Source organism: Schistocerca nitens, chromosome 4, assembly GCF_023898315.1.
Source record: "Schistocerca nitens isolate TAMUIC-IGC-003100 chromosome 4, iqSchNite1.1, whole genome shotgun sequence".
In the NCBI taxonomy this organism is placed as follows: Eukaryota; Metazoa; Arthropoda; class Insecta; order Orthoptera; family Acrididae; genus Schistocerca; species Schistocerca nitens.
Genome location: NC_064617.1, coordinates 176,087,506 through 176,114,718, shown reverse-complemented (window position 1 = coordinate 176,114,718; position 27,213 = coordinate 176,087,506). Strand labels below are relative to the sequence as shown.

Genomic DNA, 27,213 nt, shown 5'->3' with positions numbered 1-27,213 from the left:
AGATTGTGACTGTTTCTAACGTTTTGATATAATTGCCACTTTGTTCTACAAGATATTCTTACCCCTTTAGTCAGCCACCCAGGCTGCTTGTTTGTGCTAGTACCCTGTTTTGAACGTTCTAACGGAAAGCAACTTTCAAAGAGCACGAGAAAAGTCTTGAGGAAGGCATTATATTTATCGTCTACTGTATCAGCACTATAAACATCTTGCCACTCTTGTTCCTTGATAAGGTTTACAAAAGTCTGTACAGCAACTGGATCAGCTTTCCTAAAAAGTTGGTAACTATATTTAACATGTGTTGCAGCACAAAAATCTTTTAGACTTAAAATTTGTGCATCATGATCTGAAAGGCCATTCACCTTTTTGCTAACAGAATGCTTTTCTAATAATGACGAATGAACAAAAATATTGTCTATGGTTGTTCTACTGTTCCCTTGCACTCTCGTTGGAAAGAATACGGTTTGCATAAGATTATATGAATTAAGGTGGTCTACCAGCATCCTTTTCCTTGCACAATCACTTATACAATTAATATTGAAGTCACCACATATAACTAACTTTTTGTATTTCCTATAAAGTGAACCAAGAACCTCCTCTAGCTTTAGCAAAAATGTTGTGAAATCGGAGTCTGGGGATCTATAAATAACAACAGTAAGAAGTTTAGCTCCACTAAATTTAACCACACCTGCACAACATTCAAACACCTTTTCAGTGCAGTACTTTGAAACATCAATTGACTCAAATGGGATACCGTTTTTCACATACATGGCTACTCCCCCACACCACAAAGAGCTCCTAGAAAAGCTGCCAGCCAACCTGTATCCTGGTAAAGGAAGCCTCTGAATTATCTCCTTATTTAAGAAGTGTTCAGATATACCAATAATTTCAGAGTCAACATCTATAAGCAGTTCACTAACTTTATCTCTAATACCTTGTATATTTTGATGAAATATACTAATTCCCTCATTAATCGGATACCAAAGCTTTGTAGAAAGTGGTTTCTTTGTTAGAGAGACTTCCCTTAAGCAGGAATACCTATCAGCTGACTTCAATCTAAAAAAGGTACAGCTCTAACACCCATGAGTGATCCCACCACCCCCACCTATGCTGTCACCTATAAGTTTTGCCAACCTCCCCTTCCCATACCTGTTGAGGTGCAGGCCATGTCTAGTGAAACCCGTCCTGCTGATAGACTCCACCGACACCACTGAAATGTGACTCATGCCTTCTGTCATCAGCGCACCCCCAAGTCTCATGTTATTACGCCTGATGGCTGTATTAAGATGAGGCCGATCGTGACGCTGAAACAGTTCCACGAAATGCACATTCGTGTTGCCAGTCTGAGTGGCTATCTTTTCCAGGTCACCATCTATGTCATACTCCCCATCCCTATCAATACTATTACCAGCCCCACCCACAATCACTACCTGATCCTCTTTAGTAACATCCCTACTGGGATCACTTTTGAAGTCAAGTCTGCGAAGGAAGCACCTGAGTTACAAATTCACGACATCCAGAAACATATGGCTCCAGTATGCCAATATCGATTATTTTTATAGCTGCATATTGGACCTGAAGATAGCATAATTAATAGCAGAAGCTCAAACCGAAAATAAAAAAAATGTCTCAATTGTACGGCTGTTCGGCGAATTTCACTGCTAAATACACTACTGGCCATTAAAATCGCCACACCATGAAAATGACGCACTACAGACGCGAAAGTTAACCGACAGGAAGAAGACACTGTGATATGCAAGTGATTAGCTTTTCAGAGCATTCACACAAGGTTGGCGCTGGTGGGAACACACACAACATGCTGACACGAGGAAAGTTTCCAACAGATTTCTCATACACAAACAGCAGTTGACCGACGTTCACTGGCAAAACGTTGTTGTGATGCCTCGTGTAAGGAGGAGAAATGCGTACCATCACGTTTCCGAATTTAATAAAGGTCGGATTGTAGCCTATCGCGATTGCTGTTTATCGTATCGCGACATTGCTGCTCGCGTTGGTCGAGATCCAGTGACTGTTAGCAGAATATGCAATCGTTGCGTTCAGGAGGGTAATACGGAACGCCGTGCTGGATCCCAACGACCTCGTAACACTAGCAGTCGAGATGACAGGCATCTTATCCGCATAGCTGTAACGGATCGTGCAGCCACGTCTCGATGCCTGAGTCAACAGATGGGAACGTTTGCAAGACAGCAACCATCTGCACGAACAGTTCGACGACGTTTGCAGCAGCATGGACTATCAGCTCGGAGACCATGGCTGCCGTTACCCTTGACGCTGCATCAGAGGCAGGAGCGCCTGCGATGGTGTACTCAACGACGAACCTGGGTGCACGAATGGCAAAACGTCATTTTTTCGGAGGAATCCAAGTTCTGTTTACAGCATCATGATGGTCGCATCCATGTTTGGCAACATCGCGATGAACGCACATTGGAAGCGTGTATTCCTCACCGTCGTACTGGCGTAACACCCGGCGTGATGGTATGGAGTGCCATTGGTTACACGTCTCGGTCACCTCTTGTTCGCATTGACGGCACTTTGAACAGTGGACGTTACATTTCAGATGTGTTACGACCCGTGGCTCTACCCTTCATTCGATCCCTGCGAAACCCTACATTTCAGCAGGATAACGCATGACTGCCTGCTGCAGGTCCTCTCCGGGCCTTTCTGGAGACAGAAAATGTTCGACTGCTGCCCTGGCCAGCACATTCTCCAGATCTCTCACCAATTGAAAACGTCTGGTCAATGGTGGCCGAGCAACTGGCTCGTCACAATACGCCAGTCACTACTCTTGATGAACTGTCGTATCGTGTTGAAGCTGCATGGGCAGCTGTGCCTGTACACGCCATCCAAGCTCTGTTTGACTCAATACCCAGGCGTATCAAGGCCGTTATTACGGCCAGAGGTGGTTGTTCTGGGTACTGATTTCTCGGGGTCTATGCACCCAAATCGCGTGAAAATGTAGGAACATGTGGGTTCTAGTATAATATATGTGTCCAATGAATACCCATTTATCATGTGCATTTCTTCTTCGTGTAGCAATTTTAATGGCCATTAGTGTATTTGAAAAGCTGCTCTCCCATGTCCACAATGGATCAATACAGACCTAGCCCTTGGTCCGAGATTTAAGGGGTTCGAGCAGATAATTGCCAGTCCTTCTGTTCCAGACTGGTTGATGAGGATGGCGAGCTCTCACGTGGACCAACACGTTATGGACTTGATCAGTTCGTGATCTTTCTCTTGAATAAATCATCCATTTTTCTGGAATTTTAAAGATTTGTTTGTCTGTAGAAGTACTTAACATCTACCGATTTCCGTCCCAAGCGCGTAATTTCCCAGTGGCGCGTCGTTTCCTTTTTTAGAGTATAACTGAGTTGAAAGCTAGGGGAAACTACAGCTGGAACTTCACTCCATGCTTAAATCATCATGGCGTCGTCTTGGGTAAAAACTTTCCGGAGGTAAAAAGGTCCCACATTCCGATCTCCGGACGGGGACTACTCTGGAGGAGTCGTTATCAGGAGAAACAAAACATGTTCTACGGATCGGAGACTGGAATGTCAGATCCCTTAATCGAGCAGGTAGGTTAGAAAATTTCAAAAGGGAAATGGATAGGTTAAAGTTATCGTGGGAATTAGTGAAGTTCGGTGGCACGAGGGGTAGATTTAATAATGAATAAAAAATAATGAATAAAAATGAATAAAAAAGAGAATGGGAATAAGCTACTACGAACATCATAGTGAACGCATTATTGTAGCCATGATAGACACGAAGCTCATGCCTACCACAGTGATATATGTTTATAAGCCAACTAATGACACAGACGAAGAGATTGATGAAATGTATGATGCGAAAAAAAATTATTCAGAGACGAAAATTTAATTGTGTTGGGGGACACGAATTCGATGGTGGGAAAAGGAAGAGAAGTATTAGGCCAATATGGACTTGGGGGTACGGAATGAAAGAGGAAGCCGTCTGGTAGAAATTTGCACAGAGAACAATGTAATCATAACTAATACTTGGTTTAAGAATCACGAAAGAAGTTTGTGTACGTGGAAGAGGCCTGTGGAGAGACTGGAACGTTTTACATAGATTTATATAATGGTAAGACAGATTTAGGAACCAAGGTTCTAAATTGTAAGACATTTCCTGGGGCAGATGTGAACTCTGACCACAATTTATTGGTCTCAAACTGTAGATTAAAACTGAAGAAGCTGCAAAAAGATAGGAATTTAAGGAGATGGGACTTGGATAAAGTGAAAAAACTTCATGTTGTAGAGTGTTTCGGAGGGAGCATTAGGGAACGATTGACAAGGGGAAAGGAGTACAGTAGAAGAAGAATGGGTAGCTTGGACAGATGAAATAGTGATGGTGGCAGAGGCTCAAGTAGGTAAAAAGACGACGGCTCGTAGAAATCCTTGGGTGACAGAACAGATATTTAATTGATGAAAGGAGAAAGTATAAAAATGCAGTAAATGAATCAGATGAAAAGGAGTACAAACGTCTCAAAAATGAGATCGACAGGAAGTGCAAAAAGGCTAAGCCGGAATGGCTAGAGGACGAATGTAAGGATGCAGAAGCATGTATTGCTAGGGATAAGATAGATGCCGCCTACAGAAAAATTAGAAGGACCTTTGGAGAAAAGGGAATTACCTGTATGAATATCAGGAGTTCAGATGATATACCAATCTTAAGCAAAGAATGGTAAGCCGAAAGGTGAAAGGAGTATATAGAGGGACTGTACAAGGGCGATGTACTTGAGGGGAATAGTGTGGAAATGGTAGAGGACGTAGATGAAGATGAAATGGGAGATACGATACTTCGTGAAGAATTTGGCATAGCACTCAGACCTAAGTCGAAACAAGGCCCCGTGAGTAGACAACATTCCATTAGAACTATTAATAGCCATGGGAGAGCCAGCCATGACAAAACTCTTCCATCTGGTGAGCAAGATGTATGAGACAGGCGAAATACCCTCAGACTTCAAGAAGAATATAATAATTCCAATCCCAAAGAAAGCAGGTGCTGACAGGTTTGAAAATTGCCGAACTATCCGTTTAACAAGTCACGCTTGCAAAATACTAACACGAATTCTTTACAGACGAATGTAAAAACTGGTAGAAGCCGACCTCGGGAAAGATCAGATTGGATTCCGTAGAAATGTTGGAACACGTGAGGCAATACTGGCCCTACGGCTGATCTTAGAAGAAAGATTAAGGAAAGGCAAACCTACGTTTCTAGCATTTGTAGAGTTAGAGAAATCACTTGACAATGTTGACTGGAATAGCCTCTTTCAAATTCTGAAGGTGGCACGGGCAAAATACAGAGAGCGAAATGCAATTCACAATTAGTACAGAAACCATATGGCAGTTAAGAGTGTCGAGGGGCAGGAAAGGGAAGTAGTGATTGAGAAGGGAGTGAGGCAAAGTTGTAGACTATACCCGAAGTTATTCAATCTTCATATTGAGCAAGCAGTGAAGGTAACAAAAGAAAAATTTCGAGTAGGAATTAAAATCCATGGAGAAGAAATAAAAACTTTGACGTTTGCCGACGACATTGTAATTCTATCAGACAGCAAAGGACTTGGAAGAGCAGTTGAACGTAATGGACAGTGTCTTGAAAGGAGGATATAAGATGAAAATCAACAAAATCAAAACGAGGATAATGGAATGATGTCGAATTAAGTCGGGTGATGCTGAGGGAATTGGATTAGGAAATTAGACACTTAAAGTAGTAAAGGAGTTTTGCTATTTGGGGAGCAAAATAACTGATGATGGTCGAAGTAAAGAGGATATAAAATGTAGACTGGCAATGGCAAGGAAAGCGTTTCTGAAGAAGGGAAATTTGTTAACATCGAGTATAGATTTAAGTGTCAGGAAGTCGTTCCTGAAAGTATTTGTATGGAGTGTAGCCATGTATGGAAGTGAAACACGGACGATAAATAGTTTGGGAGATGGAGAGGCTTGCAGAGGATAGAGTAGCATGGAGAACTGCATCAAACAAGTCTCTGGACTGAAGACAACAGCAACAGCAATTATTAGTGTTTCTTAGAAAAGAAACACCATCACCTGAATTTGTATCAGTCGTTCACATGACACTCGACACTGTTACGTTCTTTTTCACTTTCCGGAAAAGTTGGGTCAGGATTTGGTGTCAATGGAGATCGCGGATCTCAGGGGCAGAGGTAAAGCTTATCAGCATCTGTGTATCAGAGTATGATAGAGGTGTAAGCGGTACTTGACGTCCTTTCATCAGTCATGAGAGATGGCTCGACTGGACTGTGAGGTTATTATCGACCACGTGGCAGCACATAACGCCGGTGATTGGGGAGGCAGCAAAAGGCTCAGCGTAAAGATCTTTGAGTGTAATATGACTGAGGGCTCGTTATTTTTTAATGACCTTCTAGTCTTTGACTGTGAAATACATTGGTGGAAAAAATCGCAACAAAGAAATGGAGAGAAATGAAATTTCGAGAATACGGTTCTCTAGATAACATACTTAAGTTGTTAACGTTGTAAAATCACAGGTTAATGTAAGCGCAAGATAAGCCAATGCGAATGTCTAATGTTGGTAGATTAATAACCGGTGTAGCCTCCTGAAGTTGAATGCTAGAGAGCAAACGTTCATGCATTGTGTTGTACAGGTGCCGGATGTCAAATTGTGGGATGGAGTTCCAGCCTGTTGCACTGCGTTGGTCAGTACAGGGACGATTAATGCTGTTTGTGGATGACGCTCGAATTGTCGTCGATGATCTGGTGGTAGAGTAGGCCAGGGCAACATCTGTAGAGTACAATGTGTTATCCAGCTGGAAGATACCACCTGGAATGCTGTTCATGAATGGCAGCACAACAGGTCGAATCATCAGACTGAGGTAGAAATTTGCAGTCCCGGGGGGGGGGGGGGGGGGGGGGAGGAAAGGAGACAGTTAGGAGATTGCTCTTGCTGTCATACGAAATCGATCGCACCCCTGAGCATAATTCGAGGTGTAGGTCCAGAGTATCTAGCACGTAGACAGGTTCGTTGCAGGCCCTTAATTGGCCTTCATGTAGCCAGCATGTGGCAACCAATGACACCAATTTAGAATCAGCTTTCTTCAGAAAACCACAGATCTCCACTTGCCCTGCAGTGGTCTTATTAAAAATAAGCTTTTCGTAGTGACTTGGACCAATTTCTCAGCAGGAGAAGTACCAAATCGAAAATTCGTGTATTGCTTTGCTACAGTACCTGATACTAGTTGCTCCAAAAAGTGCAGACGGTCTGCACTCATTCGGTATAAGTCGTGGAATGTGCGTTCGTGTTGGGATAGCTCACGATAAACCACCGCCTTGTACTTTCTTTCTTTTTCCGTTTTTTGAGGTCTAAATAATAAGTCTCACTAACATACTCTTCAGAATAGCTGATGATTGCAACTGAATCTGAAACAGAAACATGGTTCGCTCCGTCTTGTTGCCTGTCATATGTCGCATCGTGTATCGTCTCGTCTCAGTGAGAACCGCGCCTTACTTGCACCCACCTAGTCCGATCAAGATTCCGAAAAGCGTGTTCTCTCAAGGAATCTGTTTCATTTTCGGTACGATTCAAAGAGGCCGCATTACTGGCATCACGAAATGTGATGCATCCATCTGGGAAATTGCTGCTCGTGTGGGACGAAGTGTTTCGGCAGTGCAACGGGTGTGTGCAGAATGGTTCACGGAATGCCGTGGAACACGACAAGATGGGTCAGATCGCACGAATCAGACAACCCTCCCCCTCCCCCTCCCCCCCTCCCGAGAAGATCGACACCTCACCTGAATGGCATTGCGGAACACATCTCCATCCTCGTCGCCTCTGGCGCAATAGTGTAACGCATCGTACATTATCAGGGATGACACTCCGTCACCATTTATTGTGCGCGTCGTCCACTTCTCCGCCTTTCTTTGAGGAAGGCGCAGAAACTTGCTAGACGGCAATGGTGTCACTGGGGACAGGAATGGTATCAGACAGTGTTTTCTGACGAATCCAGGTCCTCTTTGTTTGAAAATGACGGCCGCATTTTGGTTCGCCTTAGACAGAGGGCCGGCCGCGGTGGTCTCGCGGTTCTAGGCGCGCAGTCCGGAACCGTGGGACTGCTACGGTCGCAGGTTCGAATCCTGCCTCGGGCATGGATGTGTGTGATGTCCTTAGGTTAGTTCGGTTTAAGTAGTTCTAAGTTCTAGGGGACTGATAACCACAGCAGTTGAGTCCCATAGTGCTCAGAGCCATTTGAACCATTTAGACAGAGGGAGCGGCATGACAGGACTCATCCGCACTGGAGGTAAAGCGCCAACTCAAGGCTATAAGGTGTGAGGTGAGGTGCTAACTGGTACGACCGCAAATGACAGCTGCTGTATATCCATGGCACGGTCACTAGTGTTACCTACGTAAATGACTTCCTGCAAGCCGTAGCCATACCCTTTCTGCACAAAACCCCAGACGCCATTTTTCAACAAGACAATGTTGCACGAACGCTTGCCTTCTTGGTGTCATAGTATGTCAGCTTTAAAGTTCTTTTTATTCTCTCTGTTACTTAATGAGCGTTTTATTAATGTCATTGCGTATTATTATTAATTGATATTTATGCTTTGGTTTAGCGATTCCTTTTTACTATTTGCTCCTTCTATTTGAGCCATTTTCATTATGTTTGCGGTGGTTATGAAGTCTATATTGCTTACTGTTCTCCATAAGTTATAGAATACTGTAATACTATATGCGTTTCGCAGTAGCAGATCTCATTGAGTCTCCTTGCTGGAACTTCTCCACCTGAAATCACTAAAGATAATTTATCGCTCTACGTAAATCGATCGGTACAGCCAAGTGCTATGCTGTGTCATGTGTATGGAATGAGGCGTCCAACTTTAGTTCGTGAAATTATTTATATCTTCGGAGAAATATTCTCGATGAATCCTAAAACCGTGTAAAACGGCAACACTTCCTAAAGACTTGCGTCTTTATAATCACTGAATATTTCTTTTGAAATGATTGTTATGAACTCTCTACACACCTAATACTCCTTTTGTGCTTTTACATGTATTTTTCTCCAATACCATAAAACATAGATTACTGCCTTAATGGCAGCTTCCAACAATCTCCTCTCAATCCGACATAGAGCATCCCCCTTCCAATGTCCAACATGGAATAATTATCTCTTTGCCATAGCTTAATACAGTCTGTATGTCTTTATCAAGTTACATCACATCGGAAGGAGATGTTTAAATTCCATACTATTTATCTCTCGCACAGGTATTTTACATTTATCATCGTATTAATAATCGGTTCAAACAGCTCTGAGCACTACAGTATTTCTGAAGTCATCAGTTCAGTACTTAAACTCAACTAACCATCCCTGCCCGAGGCAGGATCCGAACCTGCGACCGTAGCGGTAGCGCGGTTCCATACAGAAGCGACCAGAACCGCTCGGCCACTGCGGCCGGCCGTCGCACTTCACCTATGAGGTATTGCATCACGAAACGCTACACCGCATTTTACCCTGGACCGCCTGATCACCATATTTCTAGCCAGTCGAAAGTGTGTGGGATATGGTGAAATGAGAGATGCAGTGGTGTGGCCCTATGCCAGCCACCACAGATGAATTTGAAGCCAGCTGAATGCAGCATGGATGGCTATACGACAGGATTCCATTTGCGCCTTATACGCGTCGATGCCATCATGCATGGGACAAGTTATCAGCGCCCATGGCGTACCCTGTGCCAAGCAACAGGTCACATGCTGATTCCAGGCGACTGAAGTGTTACTGATTTCTGGAGAACATATTAATGTACGTGTACGGTGAATATGAACTTCCTATCTCTAGTCGTTCAAGGTGTTCTGTCTTTTTCTGAACACGCGTGTAGTTATAGCTATTAGGAGTAGTATGTTTTTAGGTTGATTAGTGCCTCCTAGTACATGTGGCAAGAGCAAGCAATCAACGCTTATTTTCCTCTAGGCAATCGGTTAGCTACTGAAGTGCGGAAGAGAGGACGTTAAACGTTTAGTCTATACTGAGAGGTGTAACCACTTAGTGGTGCAGTTACAATTGTTCAGAAAACTGCACGCCGTAAGTTTCTCACATGTTTGTGGAAAGACTGTTCCATACGAAGAGAAAACAACCAACACACTAATTTGTGTACATTTTAAGGTAACACACAAAATATCTGCACTTTACCCGTTGTGCCCTGTATATGAACACCCCCATCACGTTTTTCTGTCTGCATTACGTGGTGTAAAGAACCACGGCAATGGATTGTGGATTACTGGAAACGAGTGATGAATCGCGCTATAGCATCTGGCAATCTCCAGAATGAGATTTTCACTCCGCAGCGGAGTGTGCGCTGATATGAAACTTCCTACACACTTCACAGTATTGTTATTATTGTGTACAGTAGAGAAAAAGGTAGAAGCCGATGACTGACTGTGTCCCATGGCAGTTCACCCTGTTATGAAGTATCATCTGTGATGTAGTTCCTGAAACAAACTGGCCTGCCCAGAGTTAGGGTCTCAAGCAAGTGGAGTGACTTTGGGATGAATTACAATGTCGACTTGACTCAAGGCCCTAGTGTTTAGCGTGCAACATCTCTACCTTGTGTGGTTTCGGCTTTTGTGAAAGTAAGGGCCACCATTCAGGCAGACATTGACACCTCAGTGACAGTGTCCCCATCAGAGTTCAATAAAGGTGAATGGTGCACACACCCCATATTAAAGTCCACAAATAAGTGCGCAGATACTTTTAATCAGGCGATGTAGTTTTGCTCTCTTCTGCTTCTTCCAGTGCCAACTTTACTATCCGAGGAAACTGTAGCATTATTCTAGTGACTTGCTGCTGGTAATGGTAAGAGCTCACAACACAATTGTTTCCTGACTATTTAAGTTTCTTTTCACTGCATATTCTACGTGCCCAATTAATTTTGAACATTGTTGGACAGCGATAGATTTTTAAATGCACCCAGTTGCTAATTCCCCATATTCGCAATGGTTGACGTATCATTCCTATACAGTGCCGTACTCCAAATGTGCCCTTTGAGGGCCTACTTTCTCAATCCCACATCAATATTTGATGTTATTACACAACGTTTATTGGCTGCACCAGTCTTCTCCTTGTACTTTCCTTGCTACAGCTACCCTATGTAATCTTCCTTTAAAGATATGAGAATTCCTTTACTTGTCCCCATACTCCATCGTTAGCAATTTTTGTGCTAATCGATATTATCTACTGTTCCCCTGCCTTTATTTTGTCTCATGTTTGCTCTCATACTGAAATTTATTGAAGGCTAATTTCTAAACAATACTCATTCATACCCATCATGTTCAAAATCAATCTGTACATCTATAGACATTGCTAATGGACTGTCCAGCGCTGTGTTGTTCCGTCTGTATGTGATGGCTAATCTCAGGAATTACTGTAGGAATTTTGAGATTGTTTTCATTAATAGGCAGACTGACCTAAGATTATCTATGCCAGATATGTTGTCCAGTCATATATGACTTATCCCACCACTGCATAGTAGAGGCAGATTGCTAGGTACCAATAAATTAGTGTGTGAATGCAAATATGGCATAAAATTAAAACAGTTGGAATTCCACAAATGAACGGATTCTCCTTTCCACTACTCTTCTTGATATGCACATAATATACACTTCGTTATCATTCTGCAGTATATCTGAAGACACTGGAAGTGTGTTTTTCTTTGAGAGATGTGTTCTACTGGGCTATGAAGGAGTAGGCAAGATATCTGGAAGAAAAAGGTGGCCTTACACTTTGTTAAGAATGTGTTAAGAAATATAACTACTACCACATTTGTGTTTTGTGATACCAGCCATGTACGTGCCACTGAATGCATCTGATCTGTGCAGGAGTGCCCGGCGCCCCAGGTGCCCCAGGTGCCCCCGGTGCCCCAGGCGCCCCTGGAAGACCAGGCACCCCTGGCAGACCTGGCACCCTCGGTGCACCAGGTGTCCCCAGCCCCGGCACACCAGGTGTGCCTGGCACACCAGGTGTGCCCGGCACACCAGGTACCCCTGGCACACCAGGCACCCCCGGCTCCCCGGGTATCCCTGGCACGCCAGGCTCCCCTGGCACGCCAGGCTCCCCTGGCTCTCCAGGTGCCCCCGGCGCGCCTGGCACCCCCGGCACACCTGGGACACCAGGTGCCCCCGGCACACCAGGTGCCCCCGGCACACCAGGTACCCCTGGCACACCAGGTGCTCCTGGTGCCCCCGGCGCACCGGGTGCCCCACCTCCGCCGCCTCCACCACCACCGCCGCCACCGAATGTGGCCACATCTCCGCAGTCATTCCCTGTCGGCACACGGGTTCACTTTGCTGACAACCTGGGCCAGTTCACACAAGGGTATGTATAGAGATGGACATTGTAAGTAATAGTTGAATGTGTAAATGATACAATTAATCACATCAGTTAACTGTATCCCAGTAATAATTTTGAGACTGTTTACATCTTTATTTTTAGGCCTGTAAAGCATTCCCATAAAAATATTTGTAGAGTTCTGTATCTGAAGTGATAAAAAGAGAACTCTTACAGTCCACGCATTATATTTCGAGCATGCAGCCGCGCAAATAAAATTTCTTCCACTGATACTTCGGCTGCATATAGTCCGGCCATTTTCAGAATAAGTCGCAAGAATTGCTGCCTATAGCTTCATTATCCGCAGCTGCATGCCCGAAATATAATTGACTATTCTTTACGCCGAGAAAAGTTGAAAATGCACATCAAGAACTCTTACAGGATCAATTTGTTTTCAATCCTCCTGTCCATCTGTTACGGCCCTTTTTCTCAAGAATGGGTAGATAGAGCAAACTGAAAACTGTCAAATATTAAGCTTCGTGGCCGGCCGTGGTACCGAGCGAGGTGCCGCAGTGGTTAGCACACTGATCTAGGTTTTCCGTGGTTTCCCTAAATCGCTCCAGGCAACTGCCGGGATGGTTCCTTTGAAAGGGCACGGCCGACTTCCTTCCTCGTCCTTCCTTAATCCGATGAGACCGATAACCTCCCGGTTTGGTCTCTTCCCCCAACCCAATCCAACCCGGCCATGGTGGCTGAATGGTTCAAGGTGCTTCAGTCCGGAACTGCGCGACTGCTACGGTCGCAGGTTGGAATCCTGCCTCGGGCATGGATGTGTATGATGTCCTTACGTTAGTTACGTTTAAGTAGTTCTTATTTCTAGGGGTCTGATGACCTAAGATGTGAAGTCCCATAGTGCTCAGAGCCATTAAGCTTCGTGCTCCATTGGCAGTGTAAAAAGTTCAAGCTTTTAAATCAATGCAGTCAAGAAATTCGTCCATTTATCTCATATATTTGGATACTCGCAAACTAACGCATCAAAACCTGTAGATCAGCTATCCACATACATAATTAATTTCGCATGGAGCCGCCAGAGGGCGAGTCCTACTCACACTTGTCCAGCACTTTTATTATACTTTAATCCGTAAAAAATAAAGTGACGTCATTACTTCTACACTTCTGTTTTTCTAACTAATAGAAGTAAAAATTTCGTGACAGCATATCGTAGAGACATGTACAAACATAATTGTTGCTTTATTTATTTCTGAAATTCCACAATCAGCACAAAACTCCGCCACTACACTTAATAGTACTGTCAGATCGCTGATGTCGTCAGCGATCGTATATGGTACACAGTCGGCATTTAGCAGGGTCATTTGTCAGCGCATTTTATCGCTGTGGCATGCCGATTGGTCTACACTTAATGAAAACAAGACGATCTCTTCACGCCCTTCTCGGCGGGAGGAGGTCGTTTTGGCCCGGTTATGGATTGGACACTGCCGGTTCAGCCATCGCCATCTGCTGACGGCTGCGCCGGCGCCGTTCCGCCGATGTGGGCAATTGCTGACGGTACGCCACATTTTAACGTCCTGTCCGAATTTTAATACACTGCGCACTGATCTTGGCCTGCCATGTACTCTGGATGCCATTTCAGCGGATGACCCAGGAGCAGCTGCTCGCGTTCTTCGTTTTATCCACTTGACAAACCTGTCTAAGTACATTTGATTATGCTGTTTTCTTTTAATCCCTTGCCTGTTAATGTGCCTTTTATAGTGTTGTCCTTTTTAGTTGCTGTTTTAACCTTGTGCCTCGCAGTGAATTCATTACAGGGTTATTACAAATGATTGAAGCGATTTCCCAGCTCTACAATAACTTTATTATTTGAGATATTTTCACAATGCTTTGCACACACATACAAAAACTCAAAACGTTTTTTTAGGCATTCACAAATGTTCGATATGTGCCCCTTTAGTGATTCGGCAGACATCAAGCCGATAATCAAGTTCCTCCCACACTCGGCGGAGCATGTCCCCATCAATGAGTTCGAAAGCATCGTTGATGCGAGCTCGCAGTTCTGGCACGTTTCTTGGTAGAGGAGGTTTAAACACTGAATCTTTCACATAACCCCACAGAAAGAAATCGCATGGGGTTAAGTCGGGAGAGCGTGGAGGCCATGACATGAATTGCTGATCATGATCTCCACCACGACCGATCCATCGGTTTTCCAATCTCCTGTTTAAGAAATGCCGAACATCTTGATGGAAGTGCGGTGGAGCACCATCCTGTTGAAAGATGAATTCGGCGCTGTCGGTCTCCAGTTGTGGCATGAGCCAATTTTCCAGCATGTCCAGATACACATGTCCTGTAACGTTTTTTTCGCAAAAGAAAAAGGGGCCGTAAACTTTAAAATGAGATTGCACAAAATACGTTAACTTATGGTGAATTGCGAATTTGCTGCACGAATGCGTGAGGATTCTCTACCGCCCAGATTCGCACATTGTGTCTGTTCACTTCACTATTAAGAAAAAATGTTGCTTCATCCCTGAAAACAAGTTTTGCACTGAACGCATCCTCTTCCATGAGCTGTTGCAACCGCGCCGAAAATTCAAAGCGTTTGACTTTGTCGTCGGGTGTCAGGGCTTGTAGCAATTGTAAACGGTAAGGCTTCTGCTTTAGCCTTTTCCGTAAGATTTTCCAAACCGTCGGCTGTGGTACGTTTAGCTCCCTGCTTGCTTTATTCGTCGACTTCCGCGGGCTACGCGTGAAACTTGCCCGCACGCGTTCAACCATTTATTCGCTCACTTCAGGCCGACCCGTTGATTTCCCCTTACAGAGGCATCCAGAAGCTTTAAACTCCGCATACCATCGCCGAATGGAGTTAGCAGTTGGTGGATCTTTGTTGAACTTCGTCCTGAAGTGTTGTTGCACTGTTATGACTGACTGATGTGAGTGCATTTCAAGCACGACATACGCTTTCTCGGCTCCTGTCGCCATTTTGTCTCACTGCGCTCTCTAGCGCTCTGGCGGCAGAAACCTGAAGTGCGGCTTCAGCCGAACAAAACTTTGAGTTTTTCTACGTATCTGTAGTGTGTCGTGACCATATGTCAATGAATGGAGCTACAGTGAATTTATGAAATCGTTTCAATCATTTGTAATAGCCCTGATCTGGGCGCTCATGACCACTGTAGCTGTGCTCCCTAAAACCACAAAAAAAAAAAAAACAGTCGACATGATCATTCGCGCTTTACCGACTTCACACCCTGGTTAGTAGGCGAGACACACATTTTCATAATGAAGCTACAGACAGAAAATCAACAGTCAACAGGTTTTACAACAAAAAAGGGAATTTACTCGTACAGATTCCGGTGTATAATAACAGATCTATGGTTTTATATTTATAAAACAGTATCCATTTCGGTCATGAATCTGATCGTCTTCGACAGTCGAAGATGGGCAAGTCATGATCGAAATCGATCGTCTTTAACAAACGTGAAATATTACAGCTGTGTATTATAAAGTGCAATTCCTAACCTTGAGAGAGAGAGAGAGAGAGAGAGAGAGAGAGAGAGAGAGAGAGAGAGAGAGAGAACTGGACTAAGTAATCGTGAGGATTATCGAATACGTAAGATCGACGTGACAGGAATATCGCTAAACCCAAAACCAGAATAATTACAATTAATCGATTAATTTCGATTAATTACCCATCCCTGTATCAAGCACAGCTCACGCTTACATCGACTGTACTCATTAGCTGATCTATCGCTTTTGTTTCTCTTGCGATATAAATTAACGGAATAAAGGGTTGGTGACATTCTGCACAGCTGATTGTCATTAATTATGAAATACAAAGATCGGATGGAAATTCAAAACAGGTTCCCGCTCTTTATTTTTTGATGACAAGAGCCGTCTGGAAATTAAAACGGTAATTTACCACTTCAGCGAAAAACTGGAAGTACGCTTCTGTAATGCCTTTAACACAATTTTCTTTCAATTTGCTACACTGAGAGGCTGAAAATACTTGTCTGATCTCCACACTATGCACAAGGAGTATCCGAAAACAAAAACTTGATTCTCGCAATAGCTGCAGTAGATAATTTCATTAGGATTTCTTAGTCATGTGGAATATATCTTTCATGGGCAGCAACAGATCTGACAACTATTAAAAATCATAAAACATGCCCGGGGCAGCTCTGTCTTTCTAGAAGTGTATGTGTTGTTTGAATAGGGGGAAAGCCTAGTCTCTGGGTATAGCTGTCCGAACTAGAGGCCTTTGGATGACCTCGTGGCAACATTATCTAGTTTCACGATTTAAATTTAAAAAAATTGTCTCCTACTTTCAGATGTACACTGGTTAGCGAATTCTTTCTGTGAATAGTAGTAAATGTCTGCTACAAAAATGCCTTCTCTTACAATAAATTTCACTACCCCACATGGTAGGGACGATACTGAACTGTGATCAGAGGTTTCAGAAATCTCTTTGCGCATCTGCTTCGCGCAAGTCAGCGCTAAGAGTTCGCCAGTTCGCCGGCAGATGGAACCACGAAACAGGTATGCTGCTCGACATTCCGTACTACGTGTCTGCATTTACAGTATCCACGTTAGTTGCAAATTTCTGTTCTGTTCGTCTCTCCAAGCTGCAAAAAATGGTGAAAACTTACCAACATGACTGAGGCATGACGTTGATACGGAAAAAGGTTTGTTTTTATTGTAGGCCCATTTTGTGCAGTAATGGAAGGCAAAAATATCCGAAACGGGTTTGTTCATGCAGCTTTGAAACATACACATTGTGATGATTAACATGGAGTCTGCTGCTTAATTTTCTCTGGCGGAATTACTACGCTATTGGGAAACTTCAGGGTTTTAAATTACTCTCCCTGAAGTTAAATTGTCTTTACTAATGTATCCTTGGCTTCCTTCATTGCTTGCTCTATGTACAGACTAAAATATCCTATCCCATTCCCTTCTCATCCACGACCTAGCTTTCATGTACTTCACTTCAGTGTGGTTTCTGAACGAGTATTAGATAACGCTTCTCTTCCTGTGTTTTCTCGCTGTTACCTTCAGAATTTCAAAGAATGAGTTCCTGTCAACGTAACGGTCTTAGTATTTTCATTTTTCTTCCTTTTCGTATTATCGAGTTACTGTGCAAAATCACAAATGAATGTTCGAACCAGTTGGGTTATCGAATAATTTTTTTCATCTCAACATTCATAATTCAACCTGTTAGTCATACACGGAATGAGCAGACGCGTAACTTGCTCTATTACGGTGTGTATTTACTTTGTGACCGCAGAATGTCCCAGAAGGACTGATAAAATTTAGAACGACCATTCGAAGCAGAAAAATCTAGTGAAGATTGACTCTAAAACGCATACATTAAAATGGTTATTCACTTTCGCTGCTGTGAAATGCATTTCTTCTACTGAGCAAGTGCTCATAGCTCTTAAGGTTTGCATTAGAGAGCCCATTTTTACTAGACTTGTGTTCGAGTTATCATTCTGTCTTACTCCTGAATATTGCCCGTTCCTGATGAAATAACCTTTATATTGGTTGTAAAAATCTATTCACTACATTGTTCACAGTAGTTCAATTACACTTCTACTTTCTTATTCGTCAGTAGACCGACTCTTGCGTTATCACTGTTTTATTTTGTGTTGGTACCCTGTTTTCCGTGCCACAGCATTTCGGTAATTCGGTAATTCCCACTATATCTTATGCTCTTTTCAAATTACCTAACCACTAACCGGTTGAGAGATCTAATATTCCACACTTTCACCGGTAGAATGGCGGTTTATTAGTTTTCTGATGACAATGTCTTCCTGAGTAGTTACCGCCTAGAAATGCGAATAGGGACTACATTGCGTGTGGACTATTTTACATAACAATGAGTCATGAGCATTCTACAATGCTGTAGAGCTGCAGGTCTTGGGGGTATACAATAGAGGTAGTTTCCCGTTTCTTTCAGCTATGCTGCAGTACCAGAATTTTAAAAGTTTGCTACATGTATTTTACATAATGTGTTTTTATCAGATTATGTTTTTTGCGGAAATGATGACTACATGTAAGCCGACAGTAGCGACATCTAGGGATGATGTAGCCAAACAGATTTCTGGTGGCTACTGTACTTTAGTAGCCAGTTGCAGTAATGAATGTGTGGACGATGCGGCCTATTCTACACTTTATTTCAGATCTATACGACGAAGCTATGCTTATTATATGTTTCGACGATGCCATTATGGCGTTATCACTTTAGGACATGGTGTAAAAAGAGGTACGTTTTACCATATTTCTGTACATCTCCCTGATTGTATGATAGTATATTGTGATATGTATTGCTGTATTATGTTGAAAGACACACTGCGCACTAGGTGTATATATTTGTATATTATGGATCTGAGGATCATTACGGACTGGAACCGGTCATCGTCTGAAGAATTCATATTGTGATCAAAGGCTGGAATAAAAGACATTAGAATGATTTAGGTTAAATGGACGGATCAGACAACCATGCAGGCTTCTACCCCTCTTTACGAAGCATATGCCTGTTGAGATCTGGTTACTGGTGGCCAGTGGAGATACGACAATTCATCCTCGTTGTCACAAAACCAGTTCTGGATGATGCAAGCTGTGAGAACAGGGAGCCTATCGTCTTGGAACACAGTATCACCATCCGGGAACAACCATTGTACCACAGGATGGACGTTATCAGCCAAAATGAGGGTCAAATATCACTTCATACTTTTAAAAGTAGTGCAAACAACTAAATATAGAAAATACATACCAACAGGTCGCTTTCGAATATTTTTCCTTCTTCCCTTCTCATCCCCCCCCCCCCCCCGCAACCCCCCACATGAAAGTAGGGAGTATTTTTATACGAATAACAAATCTTGTTCCTGATAAATTTGGTTGAAAATGCTCCAAGCGCTCTCTAGTGATGTTTCAATGTCGGCCCCTTTTCATTCTCATTCTTGGGGATGTAATGGTTCTTATTCCCGCAGTGCTGCTTTCCAGATATAAAGTAACCAATGACTCTCGTTTAATATTATTACTCTTTCTGTCACAGTTGCTTACCAATTTGTGTTGGTGTCTACTTTCGAACTTCATCGTTCCAAACTAGTCACTATCAATGAATATTACGCAGCTGTGACAGATACACGATGAAATACTACTCAGACTTGCATTGGTGATCCTTTAGCAACGAAATGTTAGAATTACATACATTCCCAATTCTTTAAAGATTCAATGTCTTCTGCATTGCAAAAAACTTCAAACTCCTGATTATCTTACAAATGAGATTGTGTTAAATATAAGGGGCGACCGAGAAGAGTGTATTCGAAGGCTGTGGAGTTCAAAATCGGTCCGCCAATCAGGCAGAATCTCCGTTAGCACTGAGGCAATCAATCCACCGATGTACCAGGTTGAAGATAACTGTTTTGTAAAACACCGTCTCCTGCGGCATGGAGTAGTTTATAACTGCCTGCTACACATCATCCTCGTCCGACAGAAATCGTCGACCTTTCAGGGTCTTTCTTAAGGGACGTACGGTGTAATAATCTCAATGAGAAAGATCAGGACTGTTGGACAGGTTCTCAAAACTCTCCCACTTGATTTATTGTCACTTCTGCGTTACGACATTTGCGATATTGGGATATGAGTTACCATGAAGCAACACACCCCTTATCGCAGTTTTCCTGGATGTTTCGCCTTAATTACATGCCGCCATGTCCCTAACGTTCCGCAGTGCCGTTTCCAAATGACAGGGCCACCAGGAAATTAACAATGGTCTCCGTCTTATGTCGAATCGCGACCAGCAGGTGACATGGCGCACCATTTTACGACGGTGGTTTTCGACACACATGTTGCCCCGTACGCGCTCTTCATTCTCCGATCCATGTCTACCGGTGTTTGTCCTTCGGCAACCGAGAAAGTACGGGCAACACGTTGGTCCTGTGTGGACGCATTTGGTAACGACGCCGTCGCAGTCCACGTTTCCGCATTTATCGTACGCAGGTCGGAAAGACTCGAATACATTAACATCTTGGCCTACATGTCGGCGTGTATATAGCCGCTTCGGAGTTACGCTACGTTGCATATACGCTGCGGCAATGCTTCTAACGGGAGTTTTTGATCTCCCCTTACACCTGACTTCAAGCATGTAAGCGAGAAGTAGTGCAAGAAATGTTTGAAATTTTGCCTAAAGTTCGTTGGAAGGCGCTGAGTGCTCTCATTATCAAAGAATGGATGAGTATAGTCTGGGATGCGAGATGAGCGACGGATCGCAATCAAACATCTGGCTGCACATCTGGACGTCTCTGTTGATAGTGCTGGCACACGCGTCCATCAGTTGGGGTATTCAAAGTGTGTGCCCCCCTTGGTTCTTCGCCGCCCAACAGAAGAGTGTAAGGAGGAACCAAGGCTCACCTGTGCGGGTGACAACTTTTGTCGAAAGTCGTCACAGACGATCAAACGTGGGTTCATCACTTGGAACCGGAAACAAAAGGGCAATCCATGGAGTGGCACCAACCTCCGAAGACGAAGTTCAATGCCACACCTTGAGCCAGTAAAGTCATGGTGATGGTCTTGAGGGACTCTGAACGGGTTATTCTGTTTGATGTCTCCCCCCTGATGGTGCAACGAGCAACTCTGAAGTGTGTTGTGCTCCCCTAACGAAATTGAAGAGAGGACTTACCGTGTTCGTCGCCGCAAAAATACAAACATACGTTTCCTCCTCCATGACAACGTAAGGTTTCACACATCTCTGTGCACCTGAGAGTAGTTCACAAAATTTCATTGCACTGTTCTACATCTACATCTACATCTATACTCCGCGAGCCACCTTACGGTGTGTGGCGGAGGGTACTTATTGTACCACTATCTGATCCCCCCTTCCCTGTTCCATTCACGAATTGTGCGTGGGAAGAACGACTGCTTGTAAGTCTCCGTATTTGCTCTAATTTCTCGGATCTTTTCGTTGTGATCATTACGCGAGATATATGTGGGCGGTAGTAATATGTTGCCCATCTCTTCCCGGAATGTGCTCTCTCGTAATTTCGATAATAAACCTCTCCGTATTGCGTAACGCCTTTCTTGAAGTGTCTGCCACTGGAGCTTGTTCAGCATCTCCGTAACGCTCTCGCGCTGACTAAATGTCCCCATGACGAATCGCGCTGCTTTTCGCTGGATCATGTCTATCTCTTCTATTAATCCAACCTGGTAAGGGTCCCATACTGATGAGCAATACTCAAGAATCGGACGAACAAGCGTTTTGTAAGCTACTTCTTTCGTCGATGAGTCACATTTTCTTAGAATTCTTCCTATGAATCTCAACCTGGCGCCTGCTTTTCCCACTATTTGTTTTATGTGATCATTCCACTTCAGATCGCTCCGGATAGTAACTCCTAAGTATTTTACGGTCGTTACCGCTTCCAATGATTTACCACCTATGGCATAATCGTACTGGAATGGATTTCTGCCCCTATGTATGCGCATTATATTACATTTATCTACATTTAGGGAAAGCTGCCAGCTGTCGCACCATTCATTAATCCTCTGCAGGTCTTCCTGGAGTACGTACGAGTCTTCTGATGTTGCTACTTTCTTGTAGACAACCGTGTCATCTGCAAATAGCCTCACGGAGCTACCGATGTTGTCAACTAAGTCATTTATGTATATTGTAAACAATAAAGGTCCTATCACGCTTCCTTGCGGTACTCCCTCATCCATGTTTCAGCCCGGATGTCGCATCTTCCGACTTCCATCTGTTTGGTCGAATAAAGGATGCACTCAGCAGAAAACAGTACGTGGACGACAGGGAGGCTTTGATGCAGCAACACGTTGGTACCGATGTGGCCGGTAGAGTGTTACTATGTGCGCATACAAGCCCTCCTACACTAAACAGGCAAAGAAACTGGTACACTTGCCTAATACGACCCACGCACTTCCATGCGTAGCCGGTGACGGGGTAACGCGTAATTCCCCGCCCCGGGTAGACAGGTAGGACACGTACGTACCCCCTGGTAACGGCCAGGCCCAGGGAGGGGTGATTACCCGAGCTGATACCTTCCGAAAGTGCCGATTGGTCCCTCCGTCCGTTTGTCGGGTGGTGTGACCTGAGGTGTGAACGATCACCTAAGGCGGGAGTGCCCTCAGAGAGGGCCCCCACAAGGGAGGAGCGCGCCATCGGAGAAGCCGGTAATCATGGGGGATTCTTCCGCAATGGTTTCCTCACCTTCCACTGTGTCTGGTCACAAGCGTAAGTTCACTGAGTCTCAGCCACAGACAGTTCTTCCATCGTTGCCACAGTTCCTTGTTGTTTCTCGGTCTGACGAAGGTCACGACTTCTCCACGGTCAACCCTTTCATTATTCAGAAAGGTGTCGACGCAATTGCAGGTCCTGTAAAGTCTTGTTCCAGATTACGGAATGGCACCTTGTTGTTAGAAACGGTCAGTGCCCTCCAGGCACAACCAACCCCTTTCTGTAGTGGATTTTTAAGCCTTCCTTCTGCTTTTAGTTTCTCCAATTTTTTGAGTTTCGTTCCCATTTCTGCTGGTTTCCATTTTCGGTTTTTACTGTTTCCTAAGTCACGGACCAGGCGCTAATGACCATATCAGTTTTGCGCCCTAAAACCAAAACAAAACAAAAAACTTGGATAATATCGTGTAGAGCTCCCGCAAGCACGCGGAAGCGCCGTAACACGACGTGGCATGTATTCGACTAATGTCTGAAGTAGTGCTGGAGGGAATTGACGCCAGCAATACTGCAGGGCTGTACATAAATCCGTAAGAGTAGAAGGCATCCCAAATATGCTCAATAATGTTCATGTCTGGGGAGTCTGGTGGCCAGCGGAAGTGTTTAAACTCAGAACGGTGTTCCTGGAGCCACTCTGTAGCAATTCTGGACGTGTGGGGTGTCACATTGTCCTGCTGGAATGCTTTGTCGGAATGCACGATGGATATGAATGGATGCAGGTGATTGGACAGGATACTTACGTTCGTGTCACCTGTCAGAGTAGTTTCTAGACATATCAGGGGTTCCATGTCACGTCAACTGCACACGCCCCACACCATTACTGAGCCTCCACCAGCTTGAACAGTCCCGTGCTGACATGCAGCGTCCATGAAATGTTTGAGTATAATGACTTTTCTGGAGACAAGAAATCTACTCTGTAGCAATCAGCATGGATTTCGAAAAAGACGGTCGTGTGAAACCCAGCTCGCGCTATTCGTCCACGAGACTCAGAGGCTCATAGACACGGGTACCCAGGTAGATGCCGTGTTTCTTGACTTCCGCAAGGCGTTCGATACAGTCCCCACAGTCGTTTAATGAACAAAGTAAGAGCATATGCACTATAAGACCAATTGTGTAATTGAAGAGTTCCTAGATAACAGAACGCAGCATGTCATTCTCAATGGAGAGAAGTCTTCCGAAGTAAGAGTGATTTCAGGTGTGCCGCAGGGGAGTGTCGTAGGACCGTTGCTATTCATAATAAGTATAAATGATCTTGTGGATGACATCGGAAGTTCACTGAGGCTTTTTGCGGATGCTGCTGTGGTATATCGAGAGGTTGTAACAATGGAAAATTGTACTGAAATGCAGGAGGATCTACAGCGAATTGACGTATGGTGCAGGGAATGGCAATCGAATCTCACTGTAGACAAGTGTAACGTGCTGCGAATACATAGAAAGATAGATCCCTTATCATTTAGCTACAAAATAGCAGGTCAGCAACTGGAAGCAGTTAATTCCATAAATTATCTGGGAGTACGCATTAGGAGTGATTTAAAATGGAATGATCATATAAAGTTGATCGTTGGTAAAGCAGATGCCAGACTGAGATTCATTGGAAGAATCCTAAGGAAATGCAATCCGAAAACAAAGGAAGTAGGTTACAGTACGCTTGTTCGCCCACTGCTTGAATACTGCTCACCGGTGTGGGGTCCGTACCAGATAGGGTTGATAGAAGAGAGAGAGAAGATCCAACGGAGAGCAGCACGCTTCGTTACTGGATCATTCACTAATCGCCAAAATGTTACCGAGATGATAGATAAACTCCAGTAGAAGACACTGCAAGAGAGACGCTCAGTAGCTCGGCACGGGCTTTTGTTGAAGTTTCGACAACATACCTACACAGAGGAGTCAAGCAGTATGTCGCTCCCTCCTACGTATATCTCGCGAGGAGACCTGACGATAAAATCAGAGAGATTGGAGCCCACACAGAGGCATACCGACAACCTTCCTTTCCACGAACAATACGAGACTAGAATAGAAGGGAGAACCGATAGAGGTAATCAAGGTACCCTCCGCCACACACCGTCAGGTGGCCTGCGGACTATGGATGTAGATGTAGATGGATTCATGAGGTTGTCTCGATACCAGTACCTGTCCATCCGCTCCATACAATTTGAAACGAGACTCGTCCGACCAGGCAACATGTTTGCAGTCAACAGCCCAATGTCAGTGTTGATGGGCCCAGGTGAGGTGTATCGTGACGTCACACTAGTGGGCTTTCGGCTCCGAAAGCCCGTATCTGTGTTGTTTCATTCTATGGTTCGCACGCTGGCACTTGCTGGTAGCCCAGCATTGAAATCTGCAGCAATTTGCGTAGCTGCTGCACTTTTGTCCGTTGAACGTTTTTCTTCAATAGTCGTTAGCCCAGTTCTTGCAGGATCTTTTTCCGGCCGCAGCGATGTCGAAGATATTATGTTTTACCTGGTTGCTGATATTCACGGTACACTCGTGAAATGGTCGTACTGGAAAATCTCCACCTTATCGCTGCCTCGGAGATGCTGTGCCCCATCGCTCGTGCGCCGAATATTATGCCACGTTCAAACTCACTCAAATCATGATAACCTTGCATTGTAGCAGCAGTAACCAATCTAACAATTGCGCCAGACACTTGTTGTCTTATATAGGCACTGCCGACCACAGCGTCGTATTCTGCCTGTTTAAATGTGTCTATATTTGAATACAGGCCCTTCAGTGTAGAACGTCCCTCGTATTCTTTTAGTTTCGACCAATACTAACTGCTGTAGGATGATATGATACTTTTTAACACTCTCTGTGTAGAAATTTAGCACTTGAGGTTCTACATCTACATCTGCATCCATACTCAGCAAGCCACCTGATGGTTTGTGGCGGAGGGTACCTTGAGTACCTCTATCGGTTCTCCCTTCTATTCCAGTCTCGTATTGTTCGTGGAAAGAAGGATTGTCGGTATGCCTCTGTCTGGGCTCTAATCTCTCTGATTTTATCCTCATGGTCTCTTCGCGAGATATACGTACGAGGGAGCAATGTACTGCTTGACTCCTCGGGGAAGGCATGTTCTCGAAACTTCAACAAAAGCCCGTACCGAGCCACTGAGCGTCTCTCCTGCAGAGTCTTCCACTGGAGTTTATCTATCATCTCCGTAACGCTTTCGCGATTACTAAACGGTCCTGTTGCGAAGGGCGCTGCTCTCCGTTGGATATTCTCTATCTCTTCTATCGAGCCTATCTGGTATGGATTCCACACTGCTGAGCAGTATTCAAGCAGTGGATGAACAAGCGTACTGTAACCCACTCCCTTTGTTTTCGGATTGCATTTCCTCAGGATTCTTCCAATGAATCTGTCTGGCAAGTGCTTTACCGACGATCAACTTTTTTATGATCATTCCATTTTAAATCACTCCTAATGCCTACTCCCAGATAATTTGTGGAATTAACTGCTTCCAGTTGCTGACCTGTTATATTGTAGGTAAATGATGTTAGTGCACTGAGCGACCGCTTTTGTACTGCATAGTTCTTGAGGTGTGTCCCGTTGGTTTTGCAGGTACGCGGAGAAGAAGGGCGCCGTAGTGACGGAGCACGGCAGGCTGGTGCCGGTGAACAATGGGTGGGAGGCGGTGCTGGTGAAGGAGGGCTCCTACACCTACACCAGCCCCGAGGGCAAGCAGGTGTCGCTGAGCTACGTGGCCGACGAGACGGGCTTCCACCCCGTGGGAGACCACCTGCCCGTGCCGCCCACCCCCGTCACGCCCTCCTTCGTCTAGACGACCACCGCCCCCGACTGGGAGCCACCTCGCACCGACGGTGGTCTCTTCAGTCGCGACCTGCGACCACCACAACCGCCACAGCCAGCGCAGTCAACAGACGACACATGCTAACACCTACTGACTCTGCAGTGTTCACTGCTTATATGCCACTGAGGACTTGTCGATGATGATGGCGTCCACCAAACATTGCTACATGGGTTACTGAACCACAATTAATTTAAATCGCACACAACAAACCATGCTCACCCTTCTGTTCGGAAAAGGTTCACTTTCTGCTCTCCAGAATCTTCGCGTGCACAGCTACAAATCGCTGTCCTAAATAGTTCTGTGCAGTTTATTGCCTGAGGGTACGAAACCCTCTTATCTCACCCTAGAAGTGTTTTCTCTACATGTACCTCGCGACTAGTGTATCCTAGGAATACTGCTACACTTTCGCGAGTAGCACTTTAGTCAAGAAAGGAGAAATTGGGTATTTCTGTACACACTAAGTCATTTGACAAGTCAGCATCCGCCGGTTTCCTACCAGGTGCCTGCATTTACTGTCCCCGCACCACTAGAAGTCCCAGCAGCTCTTCTAGGCATGCCAGATGGCCGCAAAGCCACAGCCTGAGCTACGAACACTTGCCCCACTTAACCACACCTGCAACGAGTCGGCTGTTTCCCGCCTTGAACTCGTTGTGCGCATGCGCAGAAAGTACTATCGTTATTGCCCCTCGCTCTTCACATAGCGGACATCCCGTGGCGCGACCGTAACATCAGCAAATCCAGCGCTGGAGTGGAAAGATATCACGACACAATATTAACACTCAAAAAACAAGGGACTATGCAGGACACCGATGCTTGATTTTCTGGTCGCACTGTCCT

The 27,213-nt window shown here is 44.6% G+C and overlaps 1 protein-coding gene across 1 annotated transcript in view; it reads left to right on the top strand.

The window, feature by feature from the left end:
- The window catches only part of LOC126252186 (basic proline-rich protein-like), an 89,817-nt gene extending 63,471 nt beyond the window's left edge, over window positions 1–26,346 (top strand). The window contains exons 5-6 of the mRNA XM_049953057.1: window positions 11,875–12,370; window positions 26,127–26,346. Coding sequence (XP_049809014.1) covers window positions 11,875–12,370; window positions 26,127–26,346 — 716 coding nt within the window. The remainder of the gene's footprint in view (window positions 1–11,874; window positions 12,371–26,126) is intronic.
- The last annotated feature ends 867 nt before the right edge of the window (window positions 26,347–27,213 follow it).